This window comes from Papaver somniferum, chromosome 5 (assembly GCF_003573695.1).
Source record: "Papaver somniferum cultivar HN1 chromosome 5, ASM357369v1, whole genome shotgun sequence".
In the NCBI taxonomy this organism is placed as follows: domain Eukaryota; kingdom Viridiplantae; phylum Streptophyta; class Magnoliopsida; order Ranunculales; family Papaveraceae; genus Papaver; species Papaver somniferum.
The window spans coordinates 159,261,779-159,275,200 of NC_039362.1; the positions used below are offsets into that span (position 1 = coordinate 159,261,779).

At 37.4% G+C, this 13,422-nt stretch overlaps 1 protein-coding gene across 1 annotated transcript; it reads left to right on the forward strand.

Moving 5' to 3' along the window:
* Positions 1-4,767: 4,767 nt before the first annotated feature.
* On the forward strand, positions 4,768-8,674 carry LOC113283384 (conserved oligomeric Golgi complex subunit 4-like). Its single transcript, XM_026532619.1, has 2 exons — positions 4,768-6,557; positions 7,823-8,674. Exons 1-2 carry the CDS (start codon positions 4,968-4,970, stop codon positions 8,450-8,452), a joined length of 2,220 nt encoding a protein of 739 aa, XP_026388404.1. The 5' UTR covers positions 4,768-4,967; the 3' UTR covers positions 8,453-8,674.
* The last annotated feature ends 4,748 nt before the right edge of the window (positions 8,675-13,422 follow it).

The window sequence follows — 13,422 nt, forward strand, 5'->3', positions numbered from 1 at the left end:
TTTGAACTTGTAATATTCGGAGGATTTTTTTTTTTTGTAAAGTACCGAATGTACGATGGTCCAAAAATCAGAATTTGGGAAAAACTGATACTTTTCAAATTTTGAACTTGAAATAATCGGAAGTGAACTTAGTTACACAAACTTCCGAATATGGGTTGTCTAACCTTCTATATTGGCCCTTGGAACCACCTAGAGCCATGGCATGGTTTGTTTTGAACTTGTAATATTCGGAGGAATTTTTTTTTTTTGTAAAATACTGAATGTACGATGGCCCAAAAATCAGAATTTGGGAAAAACTGATACTTTTCAAATTTTGAACTTGAAATAATCGGAAGTAAACTTAGTTACACAAACTTCCGAATGTACAACACAAATCATTGTCATTTATCTGCTCTTCTTTACTTTACGACCGTGACTACCTCCCAGTCCTGCAAGACCACGTGTTTGAGCACCTTCAGCGCTCGATGAAGCTCGAGTTCTTTTACCCGTCTTTGATACTGCCACCTTGGGCGGATGCCTCTTCGTGACTTTCTCCCCAAACTGGGCAGCATAATCTTCGTTATCCATATTATCAACTAGGTCTCTAGCCTCTTTGATCTTCTCAGCTGGCATGGGATCTCCGCTCTTCAGGCATGCAGTTAACATTTTGGAAACACGCTTGAACCTATTCACCTGTTTTTTATACGTAATGACATAACATCAAACGGTAATTACCTAAAATTTATAGGAATAATATAAAATGAACAAAAACATAAGAACACGCACCAGTCTATCATAACCAGCTGGTTTGTCTTTGATGATACAATTATAACTTGAACCCGCCGCAGTAGTGTTGGATTTGATTTCACGGATAACCAAAGGATGTGATACGTTGTTATACCAACTCATATAGTCTGGAGAATTTTCATTACCTCGGGTGGTTCGTCTACCAGTGTCGATAATGAAGTCATTCCTCTTATCCCAGTTATCAAGAACAGTAGGTGGGCCTGTGTGAACAATCGTGAGATTGTTACCACTAGAAGAGCACAACTCCAACTATAATTTGTAGTAATCCCCCATTTTCTCCACAGGTTGATGTTGCATGTACCCGTGTTGTCGCATCACCCTAGAGGGGTTATACATCACATATCCTGTGGGGTGCCACAATGGTCCAAAATAAAGGGACAAGTCCGACCGAACATATATATGCCCCTGGCTCGATCTTCCTTGTATGGATCAAAGCATACGTCTGAGGCCTTCAATTGGTCCAAAATCTCCCTCATGCGAATCAACTGCTGCTCTTTTGTCCTAGAACAATTGTCTTCAAATATATAATTTGTTCCTCTAGGAGTACCTTTGCACCACCCCGGGTTCTCTCCGGCCAACTTCAGGATAGGGAAGTGGTCATAGATCCATGCCTATATACATAAGAAACCAAGTTTTAGTAAATAGATTGTGTATATTCGGTAGTAATTTCCAAACATTATTTCCGATTATATTTAATCGGAAATAAAACTGAGTACCTATCCACCGAATACCCAACATTCGGAAATAGATATGGATCATTTCCTAACGAATATGCGTCATTTGGAGTTCAATAACCTATAGTTTTTCTGGCCTGTATATTCGGTAGTAATATCAAAAGAATATTTCCGATTATATATAATCGGAAAACAAAATAAGTACCTAGCCACCGAATAACCAACATTCGGAAAAAGAGATGGATCATTTCCTAACGAATATGCGTCATTTGGAGTTCAGTAACCTATAGTTTTTCTGGCATGTATATTCGGTAGTAATATCAAAAGAATATTTCCGATTATATATAATCGGAAAACAAGATAAGTACCTAGCCACCGAATAACCAACATTCGGAAAAAGAGATGGATCATTTCCTACCGAATATGCGTCATTTGGAGTTCAGTAACCTATAGTTTTTATGGCATGTATATTCGGTTCTAATATCAAAAGAATATTTCCGATTATATATAATCGGAAAAAAAAGTACCTAACCACCGAATAACCAACATTCGGAAAAAGAGATGGATCATTTCCTAACGAATATGCGTCATTTGGAGTTATGAATATGCATCATATGTATTGTCTACCGAATAACTATAGAGTGAGTTATAGAGTTAAAGAAAAAAACTGTAATAGAGCCACGTTCCCGGCAACTTGGCAGGTTCCTAACCTCGAAGCCTTTCTCAACTCTTCCATCAAGAATGCTAGGCATGCCGTGCCCCAAGAATAGTCACCGACTTCATGGAGAGGATCCAAAAGTTGTATGAGGTTGGCGTCGATCCGGTTGCCAGAAGTATTCGGGAATATGACACATCCCAATACACAAAGGATATATGCGGTGGCAACGTGGTTCACTTGCTCATCAGTTAACGTTCCATTTTTTTCCTTCTCCAAGGTGCCTCAGAACATATTCATCAAAGCTGTAATGTTGATCTGTCTTGTTCTGTAACTTGCATGCCTCCTAAACTCTGCTATTGTTGTCTCTTCATCCCAACCTAAGCACTTTTTAGTTAGAGCATAAAGTTGTGCCCAACTTAACTGCTTTGTGTAGTTAAACTTCACAGCTGTGCCTTGGTCGGGAAGGTTAAGAATTTGCACAACATCATCCGGAGTAATCGTCATCTCCCCAAACGGCATATGGAAAGTATCGGTCTCAGGATACATTCTCTCCACGAAAGCCGATATGGCCACACGATCATGTTCCAACAATGAATTCTCGGCGGCATTAGCTAACCCCGAATCGGCAACAATTGACTTGAACCTTTCACATTCACCGGATAAAGGCCACGCAAGCATTTTTGTTGGTACGGCGGTAGGTTTGAGTAGACGGACCGCATCTTGATGATCCTATTAAAGTACATAAAAAAATCCTTACTACAAATATTACGATATAACACATAGACAATACATTAATAAAAATAGTAATTTTATTACCTCGGTTTCGTATATTTCTCTGGCCCATGAGTCTTTGTATCCAAATAGCAATTTTCCTCCATCCGCCGGTAGCCAAGGATTTTGCCTGCTGGAATACCCTTCTTCTTCAAGTGCTGAGGGACAAGATGTGATGCTTTCTTAGCAATATCCTTCTTTACACCATCTTTTCCTTTTTTGGCTTTTTGGGTACCACTTGGTTGTCCTTCTTCTTCTACTCTTGGCAATGGATCAATTGGTTCAATTTCATGGTGGGGTGTAAGTTGTGGAGCAGTTGGTTCTGCACTTTGTTGAGCGGCTTGTTCAACACTTGGTTGCACCCATTGTTCACTGCCTTGTTGTTCTACACTTTGTTCAGCACTTGGTCGCACTCCTTGTTGACTGCTTTGTTCTTGTAAGCTTTGTTGAGCACTTGAATTATCTTTGGCACTCCTTTCCCTCCTAGCACTAGCTGTCACTTTCTTCCTCCTTTCTCGACTTTGTCTAAACAACAAAGAAAGGAACAATATTTACAAACTATACAATCGGAAGACAAAGTATGGAAATATAACCCGAATGTACACATTCGGACGTAAGAAGACACATACTGTTCCCGATTACAAAACAATCGAAAGCTAACTAAACATATTTACAACCGAATATGCATCAATTGGAGTTCAGAAGTTCTAAATTTTTCATCCTACACAATCGGAAGAAAAAGTACAAAACTATAACCCGAATAAACAAATTCGGAAGTAAGAAGACACATATTTTTCCCGAATGAAAAACAATCGGAATATAACTAAACATGTTTACAACCGAATATTCATCAACTGGAGTTCAGAAACTCTAAAATTTTATCCTACACAATCGGAGGTATAAAACATTATATTGTCTTCTGAATAAATACTGGCCCCAAAATGGGATTTTTCCTATATCAGAAATTTTGAGATTTTTTCAATATATATATATATATATATTCGGTAGTGAGTGTACTTCCGAATACTGTGTGTCTACTTAAATATATTCGGGAGCCAACAAATTCATTAAACTACCGATTATTACCAGTTTGTATCCAGGAAGATATGACAAACAATATTCGGCCGATAACCATCAAATATTTCTCCCGAATACTGTCAATGTTCTTGAGAAATGAAGAACACGACTACATTCGGAAGTAAATAAGCATGAATATCACCCGAATCTGGATAAATAACCGAAAACCCTAGAAATTTTTTTTCTCGATTCGTCGAATTAAAGCGAAATAAACCCCCAAAATGATATATTCTTACCTAATTGGGGCCATTTGAAGTTGACGAAGTGTTTGACTATCGGAATCGCGACCACCGACTACATCGACGGGTCTTCGCGTTCTTCTTCATTTGCAGCAACAATTTCTTTATTTCTTGCTAAAATGCCAATCTTTGGATCGATACCCCGAGCAACGTTTTTGGTTCTAGGTCTATGGGTTTCATTTCCCTTATCCATTGTTTTATAAACGAATCGACGATGTTTTGATTTTACGATTCGCGGTGATGTTTCGGTTGAACACAAGAACGAGGGAAAGTTTTTTTTTCTTCCACAATCGGAAGATAATATGAAACTGGAAGAAGAAGAGTTGAAATGAGTAGAATTTTTTTTGATGTGGTTTTTATATAGTTTTACCAGAAGGGCATTTATGTAACTTCAATATCATATAGGGTACCCCTTAACTAGAGTCTTTGGCTGGGTATAAATTGATGGGCCCTAAATCCTTTTGAGTGGCCCCGAGGGTTTTTTAGCTCCATTCTTAATTGCGTTTTTTTTAATTCCATTAGGAATAGTGTTTCTACTATTCCACCATTACACTTGCGCATCCATCCATACTTCCAAGTGCTGAGGTGGTGTGGATGATGTATGGATTCCACCATAAGACTTGCTCATAGGCCAAGTTCTGTTCAGATTTCACAATTTTGGTTTTGGGTAAAATCCATCCGGTACACGAAACGAAGAATTTGAAGAGTAGTTGAAAACTCTCCCATTTTCAGTCTGCATTAGAATCAAAATAGACAACAGAAATGGCGACAACTCCTAACGGAACCACAGAAGAGGATCCAGAAGATGGAGTTTCATCAGTAAATTTTGGAAGTTCGGAAGCCCTAGAAGTGGTACGCAAATTAACAGATGTAGGTGCAATGACTCGACTTCTTCATGAATGTATTGCTTATCAAAGAAATTTAGATCTTGAACTTGAAAATTTACTTTCTCAAAGAACAGATCTTGAAAAAAAACTAAACAATTTACAGAAAAATGCTGAGGTCTTAGAAATTGTTAAATCTGATTCAGATTCTATGTTATCTAATGTTAGATCAACATGTGATTTAGCTGATCAAGTTAGCGGTAAGGTTAGAGAATTAGACCTAGCTCAATCCAGGGTGTATTCAACATTATCCAGAATTGATGCAATTGTTGAGAGAGGTAATTGTATTGAAGGTGCTAAAAAATCATTAGAAACTGAAGATTATGAATCTGCTGCTAAATTTGTTCAAACGTTTTTGAAAATCGATGAGAAATTTAGTGATTCAAATGCTTCTGATGATCAAAGAGAACAGCTTCTTGATTCAAAGAAAAAACTTGAAGGAATTGTTAGAAAGAAACTATCAAATGCAGTTGATCAAAGAGATCATTCCACCATTATGAGATTTATTATGCTTTTTCCTTTGTTGGGTCTTGAAGAAGAAGGATTGCAAGTTTATGTTAATTATTTGAAGAAAGTAATCTCAATGAGGTCTAGGTTAGAATTTGAAAATTTAGTGGAGCGTATTGATCAAAATCAAGGAAGAGATTTTGTTGATTGTTTAACTAGCTTGTTTAAAGACATTGTTTTAGCTGTTGAAGAGAATGATGACATTTTGAGAAATCTTTGTGGTGAAGATGGAATTGTTTACGCAATTATTGAGCTCCAGGAGGAGTGTGATTCTCGGGGTTCTCTTGTTTTACGAAAATACATGGAATTTAGGAAATTAAGCAGAGTAGAATCAGAAATCATTTCTTATAGTAAGAATATACTCTCAGTTGGAGCTACGGAAGGGCCGGATCCGAGAGAAGTTGAGCTGTATTTGGAAGAGATTCTAACGTTGACACAGCTGGGCGAGGAATATACAGGGTTCATGGTGTCAAAAATTAGGGGATTGAGATCCGTTGATCCTGAGTTGGGTCCACGGGCGACAAAAGCATTTAGAAATGGAAGTTTTAGTAAAGTTGTTCAAGAAATTACTGGGTTTTATGTGATTTTGGAGGAATTCTTTATGGTGGAAAACGTGAGGAAGGCGATAAAGATTGACGAGCATGTGCCTGATAGCCTCACTACTTCTATGGTAGATGATGTGTTTTATGTTTTACAGAGTTGTTGTAGAAGAGCTATCTCGACTTCAAGTATGAATTCGGTACTTGCTATTCTCAGTGGCGCAATGAATTTGTTGAGTAATGAGTATCAAGAAGCTTTGCAACATAAAATGAGAGAACCAAATCTTGGGGCCAAGCTGTTTCTTGGGGGTGTTGGTGTACAAAAGACGGGAACTGAGATTGCAACAGCTCTGAATAACATGGATGTCAGTGGTGAATATGTCCTGAAACTTCGACATGGAATTGAGGAGCAATGTGCAGAGGTAAGTTTTCTACTTTTGCTTATGGGTTGCTTTCCGTAACAATCATGTTATTGCTGGTAGATTTTTAATTAAAACTTGGCTATGTCTCCTGATGATGTTTAAACTTAATATTTTTCACCTTTACGAGAAAAAACTATCAAACTTCACCAAAACAAAACACGATGCTCACTTGTCAAACCTTATCATATTCCTAGATTTTTTGTTCTATGTACCCTACTTTATCATCAGCTACACAGGTTGTTATTCTGATATAGGATTTAGTTATGTCACTAACAAGCATTATTTCCATCCTCCGATCTTTACATTCAGAGCATACTAATCTCTGATCACCAGCTTCTCTTTTGGAACCAACGACCATCACCATCTGTTTCGTCTTTCCTCGGTCATGCACAAAACGCCAACCTTCACTTCTGATACGGGACTTACTCACGCCAGTAACAAGTATTAACTCCACCCCACTTCGATATGTAGCACATATTAATCTCCAGTCAGAGCTAATCGTCGAACTGCAGCAAGCAAGCACTGAACCTATTCCTGTTGAATTTTTGTAATCCTTTATGCCACTGATTAGTTCCATCATATACATCTCACTAATCTTACTAATGGTTTCATTCGAAAGAGTTACTTGTCCTCTTTGAATGACTTCTGGAGATGAACTAGATATGACTGTGATATACTCCTCTAGGTTAGATTGATCCCCCCTTTTTGATGTCAGAAGACTGACCACCATCTTTTGTTCTGTCAACACGTTCTCTTCATGGTCTTCATTCGCAATCTTATGCGACATAAGCCGACGAACACACTTACTCAAAAAGAATTCAGCTAGAAACATCATGAAAAAGAGTATCAACATAAAACCCACCTCATCTCCCGTGCACCAGATGTATGTTTTGATATTTTGCGATCAAACACAACAGTCAGGCTAATATTGAGCAATGCCTCGACTTGATATTATTGTAAAACTATTACCTTCGAATCAATTTTTAGCTCAACACAGTTTAAGGTTAATTCTAGTTTTCTTTTGGAGCTCCTTTGTTGGGGGAGCAGACCACTTAATGAGCTCCAAAGAACTTGGCTTACTGAGCATTTTATTTCTCCCTTGTGTAGAACCTGACATTGTGTATCCAAGTTAATCAACTAAACTGACTTTCTTGATTCAAAGGTGTATTAATATTTGAGTTTTCCTGTTTTACATATATAATCCTGCTATTTTCATAAAAGAAACACAAAATAACATATTGATCATGATACTATTGTGAAAGCAGATATTCCCTGCACCGGCTGATCGAGAAAAAATCAAATCATGTTTGTCTGAATTGGGGGGGATGAGCACCGGTTTTAAGCAAGCTTTAAATGTTGGAGTGGAGCAACTGGTCTCTACTGTAACTCCTCGAATCCGTCCTGTGCTAGATATGGTGGGAACAGTTAGCTATGAGCTATCTGAGGCTGAATATGCAGAAAATGAGGTGAACGACCCGTGGGTTCAGAAGCTCCTCCATGCTGTGGAAACAAATGCGGCATGGCTTCAGCCTGCAATGACATCTTCCAACTATGACTCATTCGTTCATCTTATTATCGACTTCATTGTTAAGAGGTTGGAAGTGATTATGATGCAGAAGAAGTTCAGCCAACTTGGGGGTCTTCAACTGGATAGAGATTCTAGGGCACTAGTGAGCCATTTCTCTGGTATGACCCAGAGGACTGTCAGAGATAAGTTTGCCCGGCTTACTCAGATGGCAACTATCCTTAACCTGGAAAAGGTTTCCGAGATTTTGGATTTTTGGGGAGAGAATGCAGGACCCATGACTTGGAGACTAACTCCGGCTGAGGTGAGGAGAGTTTTAGGTTTAAGAGTTGATTTTAGACCTGAGGCAATTACTGCTCTTAGATTGTAGTCCTCATTTGTATTCATTATCTTCTTCTCTTCTTGTTTTGGTTATAATTCATAACTTTTTTCTTATACTTCGTAAGTTTAGATCATCCGTTGTATTTCATATCATCAATTTATTGAACAATTTTTGTACTATCTTGAAGAAACTTTTTGACCGGGTGAAAATTGGGTTGGATGTTTTCAATCTTGTAATTTCCCTTTAATACTTATGAACTCTTATTTCTTCTCTTTTTCTTCCTTTCCTGCTTTGGCTTCTTCTCTTTTTGTTTCGGTTAGAATTCATAATATTTTATTTACTTATATACTTCATAAATTTAGATCAATTTGTATCTATTGTATTTATATACTTCATAAATTTAGATCAATTTGTATCTATTGTATTTATATACTTCGTAAATTTAGATCAATTGTATTTCATATACGAATTTATTGAACAATTTTTGTACTTTCTTGAAAAATTTTTCTAACCTAGTGAAAATTGGGTTGGATGTTTTCAATCTTCAACTAGATAGAGATAATAGGGCAAGTGAGCCATTTCTCTGGTATGACCCAGAGGATTGTCAGAGACAAGTTTGTCCGGCTTACTCAGATAGCAACTATCCTTAACCTGGAAAAGGTTTTCGAGATTTTGGATTTCTGTGGAGAGAATGCAGGACCCATGGAGACTAACTCCGGCTGAAGTGAGGAGAGTTTTAGGTTTAAGAGTTGAATTTAGACCTGAAGCAATTGCTGCTCTTAGATTGTAGTCCTCATTTGCATTCATTATCTTCTTCTCTTTTTCTTCCTTTCCTGCTTTGGCTTCTTCTCTTCTTGTTTTGATTAGAATTCATAACTTTTTACTTATACTTCATAAATTTAGATCATCTATTGTATCCGTCGTATTTCATATATGAATTTATTAAACAATTTTTGTACTTTCTTGAAGAAACTTTCTGACCTAGTGAAAATTGGGTTGGATGTTTCCAATCTTCAACTGGATAAAGATACTAGGTGTCACATGCCCATTTAATCGCCTAAAATTTTCATGGGACATGACCGACAATGTTTGTGGTTCAGTGAATCAACTTCACCCAAAATCATTCAGCCTTGCATACTTGCATCAAAGTACGCATCTGCCTTCACTCATAAGGCAATGCACAACAGAAGTCTTTTCTTCTTTCTCTCTAACTCTTCATATCCCCATAAGCATAAGAGGTTCTGCCATGTACTTAACCAATTCTCACACAACATCAGAAAAATAATGAACACAAAGCATACTGCAACAAACCCATTTTATTGCACTAAAGAAAGATTACAAAACTCGTCCATCACATGGACCAAAACAGGCCATTCACCCTCTTGTTGAATGCCTAAAACACTCTCTACATTAGTTGTTCTTCTCTCAATTGAACAACACTCATTTACAAGGGTTCTCTAGCTATTTATAATGCCAAGAACCAGGGCCCATCCGTATGCAACACAGTTGCACGTCCCATGAACAACCATCTGTCCATGGGCAGTTCCCTAACCGCCACAGTTCATTTTTTAACTACAAACTTTAGTGTTGGCGTGTAGAATGGCGCCACACTTGTTCCGGACGGTTAGGAAATGCCAAACTCGGTTACAAAGCTCCTTTACAACCGTCTCCAACTTTCTCTTTCACTTTGGCATGCGTGTGATGCACACACACTCGAAACTGACATCTTGAACTCAAATCGCCAATCATTGCATCTCGCAACTTGGCCCTGCCAATGTTCAACAATGGTTGCGCTTTACTCAACTTGCACTTCGCTTATTTGGATGCCAACATCCAATACCATGCTAATCGAGCCTTTACTTGCTTCATACTTCATATGCATCACTTGCATTCATCTTGCCTGAGCAATTGATACCAATGGCGCGTTTGGACCCTCCATTGTTGCATATGCATTGTCCAAGCCTTTGTCAAAGCTTAGGACTATGCCATAGACCAACTCCTGGCATATTATCCACTCTTGCATCATCCTTGAGTTTGGGCCAACTCAATTCCACGGATATGCATCAATGCCAACATCGCATGTTGTATCTGTCAACTTTGCCATGTCTTGCCAAACCTTCAATGAAGCCTCGTCGTGTCAGCCAATAATCTTCATTACTTAGCCAAATGTCTTTACAGTGTAGCGCAACCTTTGCACTTCACTGGCCCTACAGGGTTCCACTATCTTAGTGCTTGACAGTCTATACAGTATACCGCTATAATGGCTGAGCGTTGCGCTATTATGGCTCCGCATTGCGCCATTACGGCGGATCACAGACTTGGCCTGCAACTCTATAACGTATAATCATTGTGCGTCACTTGCAGCCATGTTATACTAGGGCACTAGTGAGCCATTTCTATGGTATGACCCAGAGGACTGTCAGAGACAAGTTTTCCCGGCTTACTCTGATGGAAAATATCCTTAACCTGGAAAAGGTTTCCGTAATTTGGATTTCTGTGGAGAGAATGCAGGATCCATGGAAACTAGCTCCGGCTGAAGTGAGGAGAGTTTTAGGTTTAAGAGTTGAATTTAGACTTGGAGAAATTGCTGCTCTTAGATTGTAGTCCTCATTTGTATTCATTATCTTCTTCTCTTTTTATTCCTTTCCTTATTTGGCTTCTTCTCTTCTTGTTTTAGTTAGAATTCATAATTTTTTAATATATGAATTTATTGAACAATTTTTGTAATTTCTTGAAGAAACTTTCTGACCTAGTAAAAATTGGGTTGGATGTTTTCAATCTTCAACCGGATAGAGATGCTAGCGCACTAGTGAGTCATTTCTCTGGTATTACCTAGAGGACTGTCAGACAAAAGTTTGCAAGGCTTACTCAGATGGCAACTATCTTTAACCTGAAAAAGGTTTCTGAGATTTTGGATTTCTGTGGAGAGAATGCAGGACCCATTGAGACTAACTCCGGCTGTAGTGAGGAGAGTTTTAGGTTTAAGAGTTGATTTTAGACCTGAAGGAATTGTTGCTCTTAGATTTTAGTCCTCATTTGTATTCATTATCTTCTTCTATTTTTATTCCTTTCCTACTTTGGATTCTTCTCTTCTTGTTTTAGTTAGAATTCATAATTTTTTACTTATACTTCATAAATTTAGATCATCTGTCGTATCCGTTGTATTTCATATATGAATTTATTGAACAATATTTGTACTTTCTTGAAGAAACTTTCTGACCGAGAGAAAATTGGGTTGGATGTTTTCAATCTTATAATTTTCCTCTAATACTTATGAATTCTTATTTCTTCTCTTTTTCTTCATTTCCTACTTTGGCTTCTTCTCTTTTTGTTTTGGTTAGAACTCATAATCTTTTACTTATACTTCATAAATTTAGATAATCTGTTGTATCCGTTGTATTTCATATATGAATTTATTGAATTTTTTTTGTAATTTCTTGAAGAAACTTTCTGACATAGTGAAAATTGAGTTGGATGTTTTCAATCTTCAACTGGATAGAGATGCTAGGGCACTAGTGAGCCATTTCGCTGCTATGACCCAGAAGACTGTCAGAGACAAGTTTGTCCGGCTTACTCAGATGGCAACTATCCTTAACCTGGAAAAGGTTTCCGAGATTTTGGATCAGTGGGGAGAGAATGCAGGACCCATGACTTGGAGACTAACTCCGACTGAAGTGAGGAGAGTTTTAGGTTTAATAGTTGATTTTAGACCTCAAGCAATTGCTGCTCTTAGATTGTAGTCCTCATTTATATTCATTATCTTCTTCTTTTTTTCTTCCTTTCCTGCTTTGGATTCTTCTCCTTTTGTTTTGGTTAGAATTCATAATTTCTTACTTATACTTGATACTTCATAAATTTAGATCGTCCCTTGTATCCGCTGTATTTCATATATGAATTTATTGACCAATTTTTGTATTTTCTTGAAGAAAATTTCTGACCAAATGAAAATTGGGTTGGATGTTTTCAATCTTGTAATTTCCCTCTAATACTTATGAATTCTTATTTCCCTTACGATGGGATCATCTTCCTAAAGGAAACACTCAATTTTTTTTTAGATAACTAGTGAATTTTATAATAAAAACTAACCAAAATTAACAAAGTTGTTAAGCAAAGTTTCAATATGCCTGGTGTCATTACTGAACTCTTCAATCGACAACTTATCTTTCCTAATCTTCTTAGATACAGAATCAGCTAACTGATTGAAATCTCTGCTGACGTAACTGACTTTAACAAAATTAAAAGACTCCAAAAGTACAATAATAGTGAAGAAGGCCTCATCACTTGGTTATACTAGTGCAGCTTGTCGCCTGATGTGTGGCAGTGTCAGGTTAAAGATGAGTGTAATCTAGGAAATGAAACAACCACCTGAAGCAAGGGTCTGCAGGAATGGTTTTGAAGTATTCACCAGAATAATCGAAACTTGGATTTAATTTTGGGACACTGGGATCCAGGGTTCAGTTTCAGGATTAAGACCTTTTGGGTTCTTCAAGTGACTTCTGGCAAAGCAGTTCTGTGGGTTTACATGTTTTTGGAGCAAAACTAAGAATGGGGTATTACACATTACACCAAAAAAAAGAAGACTATAAGCAACATGTTTGTGGAAAAAATGTGCTATTTGAGGCAACTTGCACAAAAATAATATCCATAAACAATAAATTTGCAAATCTAGTAAAAGTGCTTTGGCAGCACTGGCACTGGAAAAAAAGAAGAAGAAAGGAAGTAAATTCTAAATTCTAAATCGGAGTGAGAAAGTGTGAAATCAAGGATGTCGGCATGGACCACATTGGATTTTATAAACTAATTAAAAGCCGCCTCATCTGAACCTTGTTTTTCATAGTTGATTTAGATAAAACAAAACATCAGGCTAGTGAATGTTTTTACTCGCACACGTTTACAATGAGTCGGTATCAGATATAATTGAGCGACTCTTAACAAAATTTGATAGTCGAGGTTAATTATAAGAACATCAAATAATTAAGTGATTGTTCGATACTTGCAAACCTCTTTAGAGCAATGGA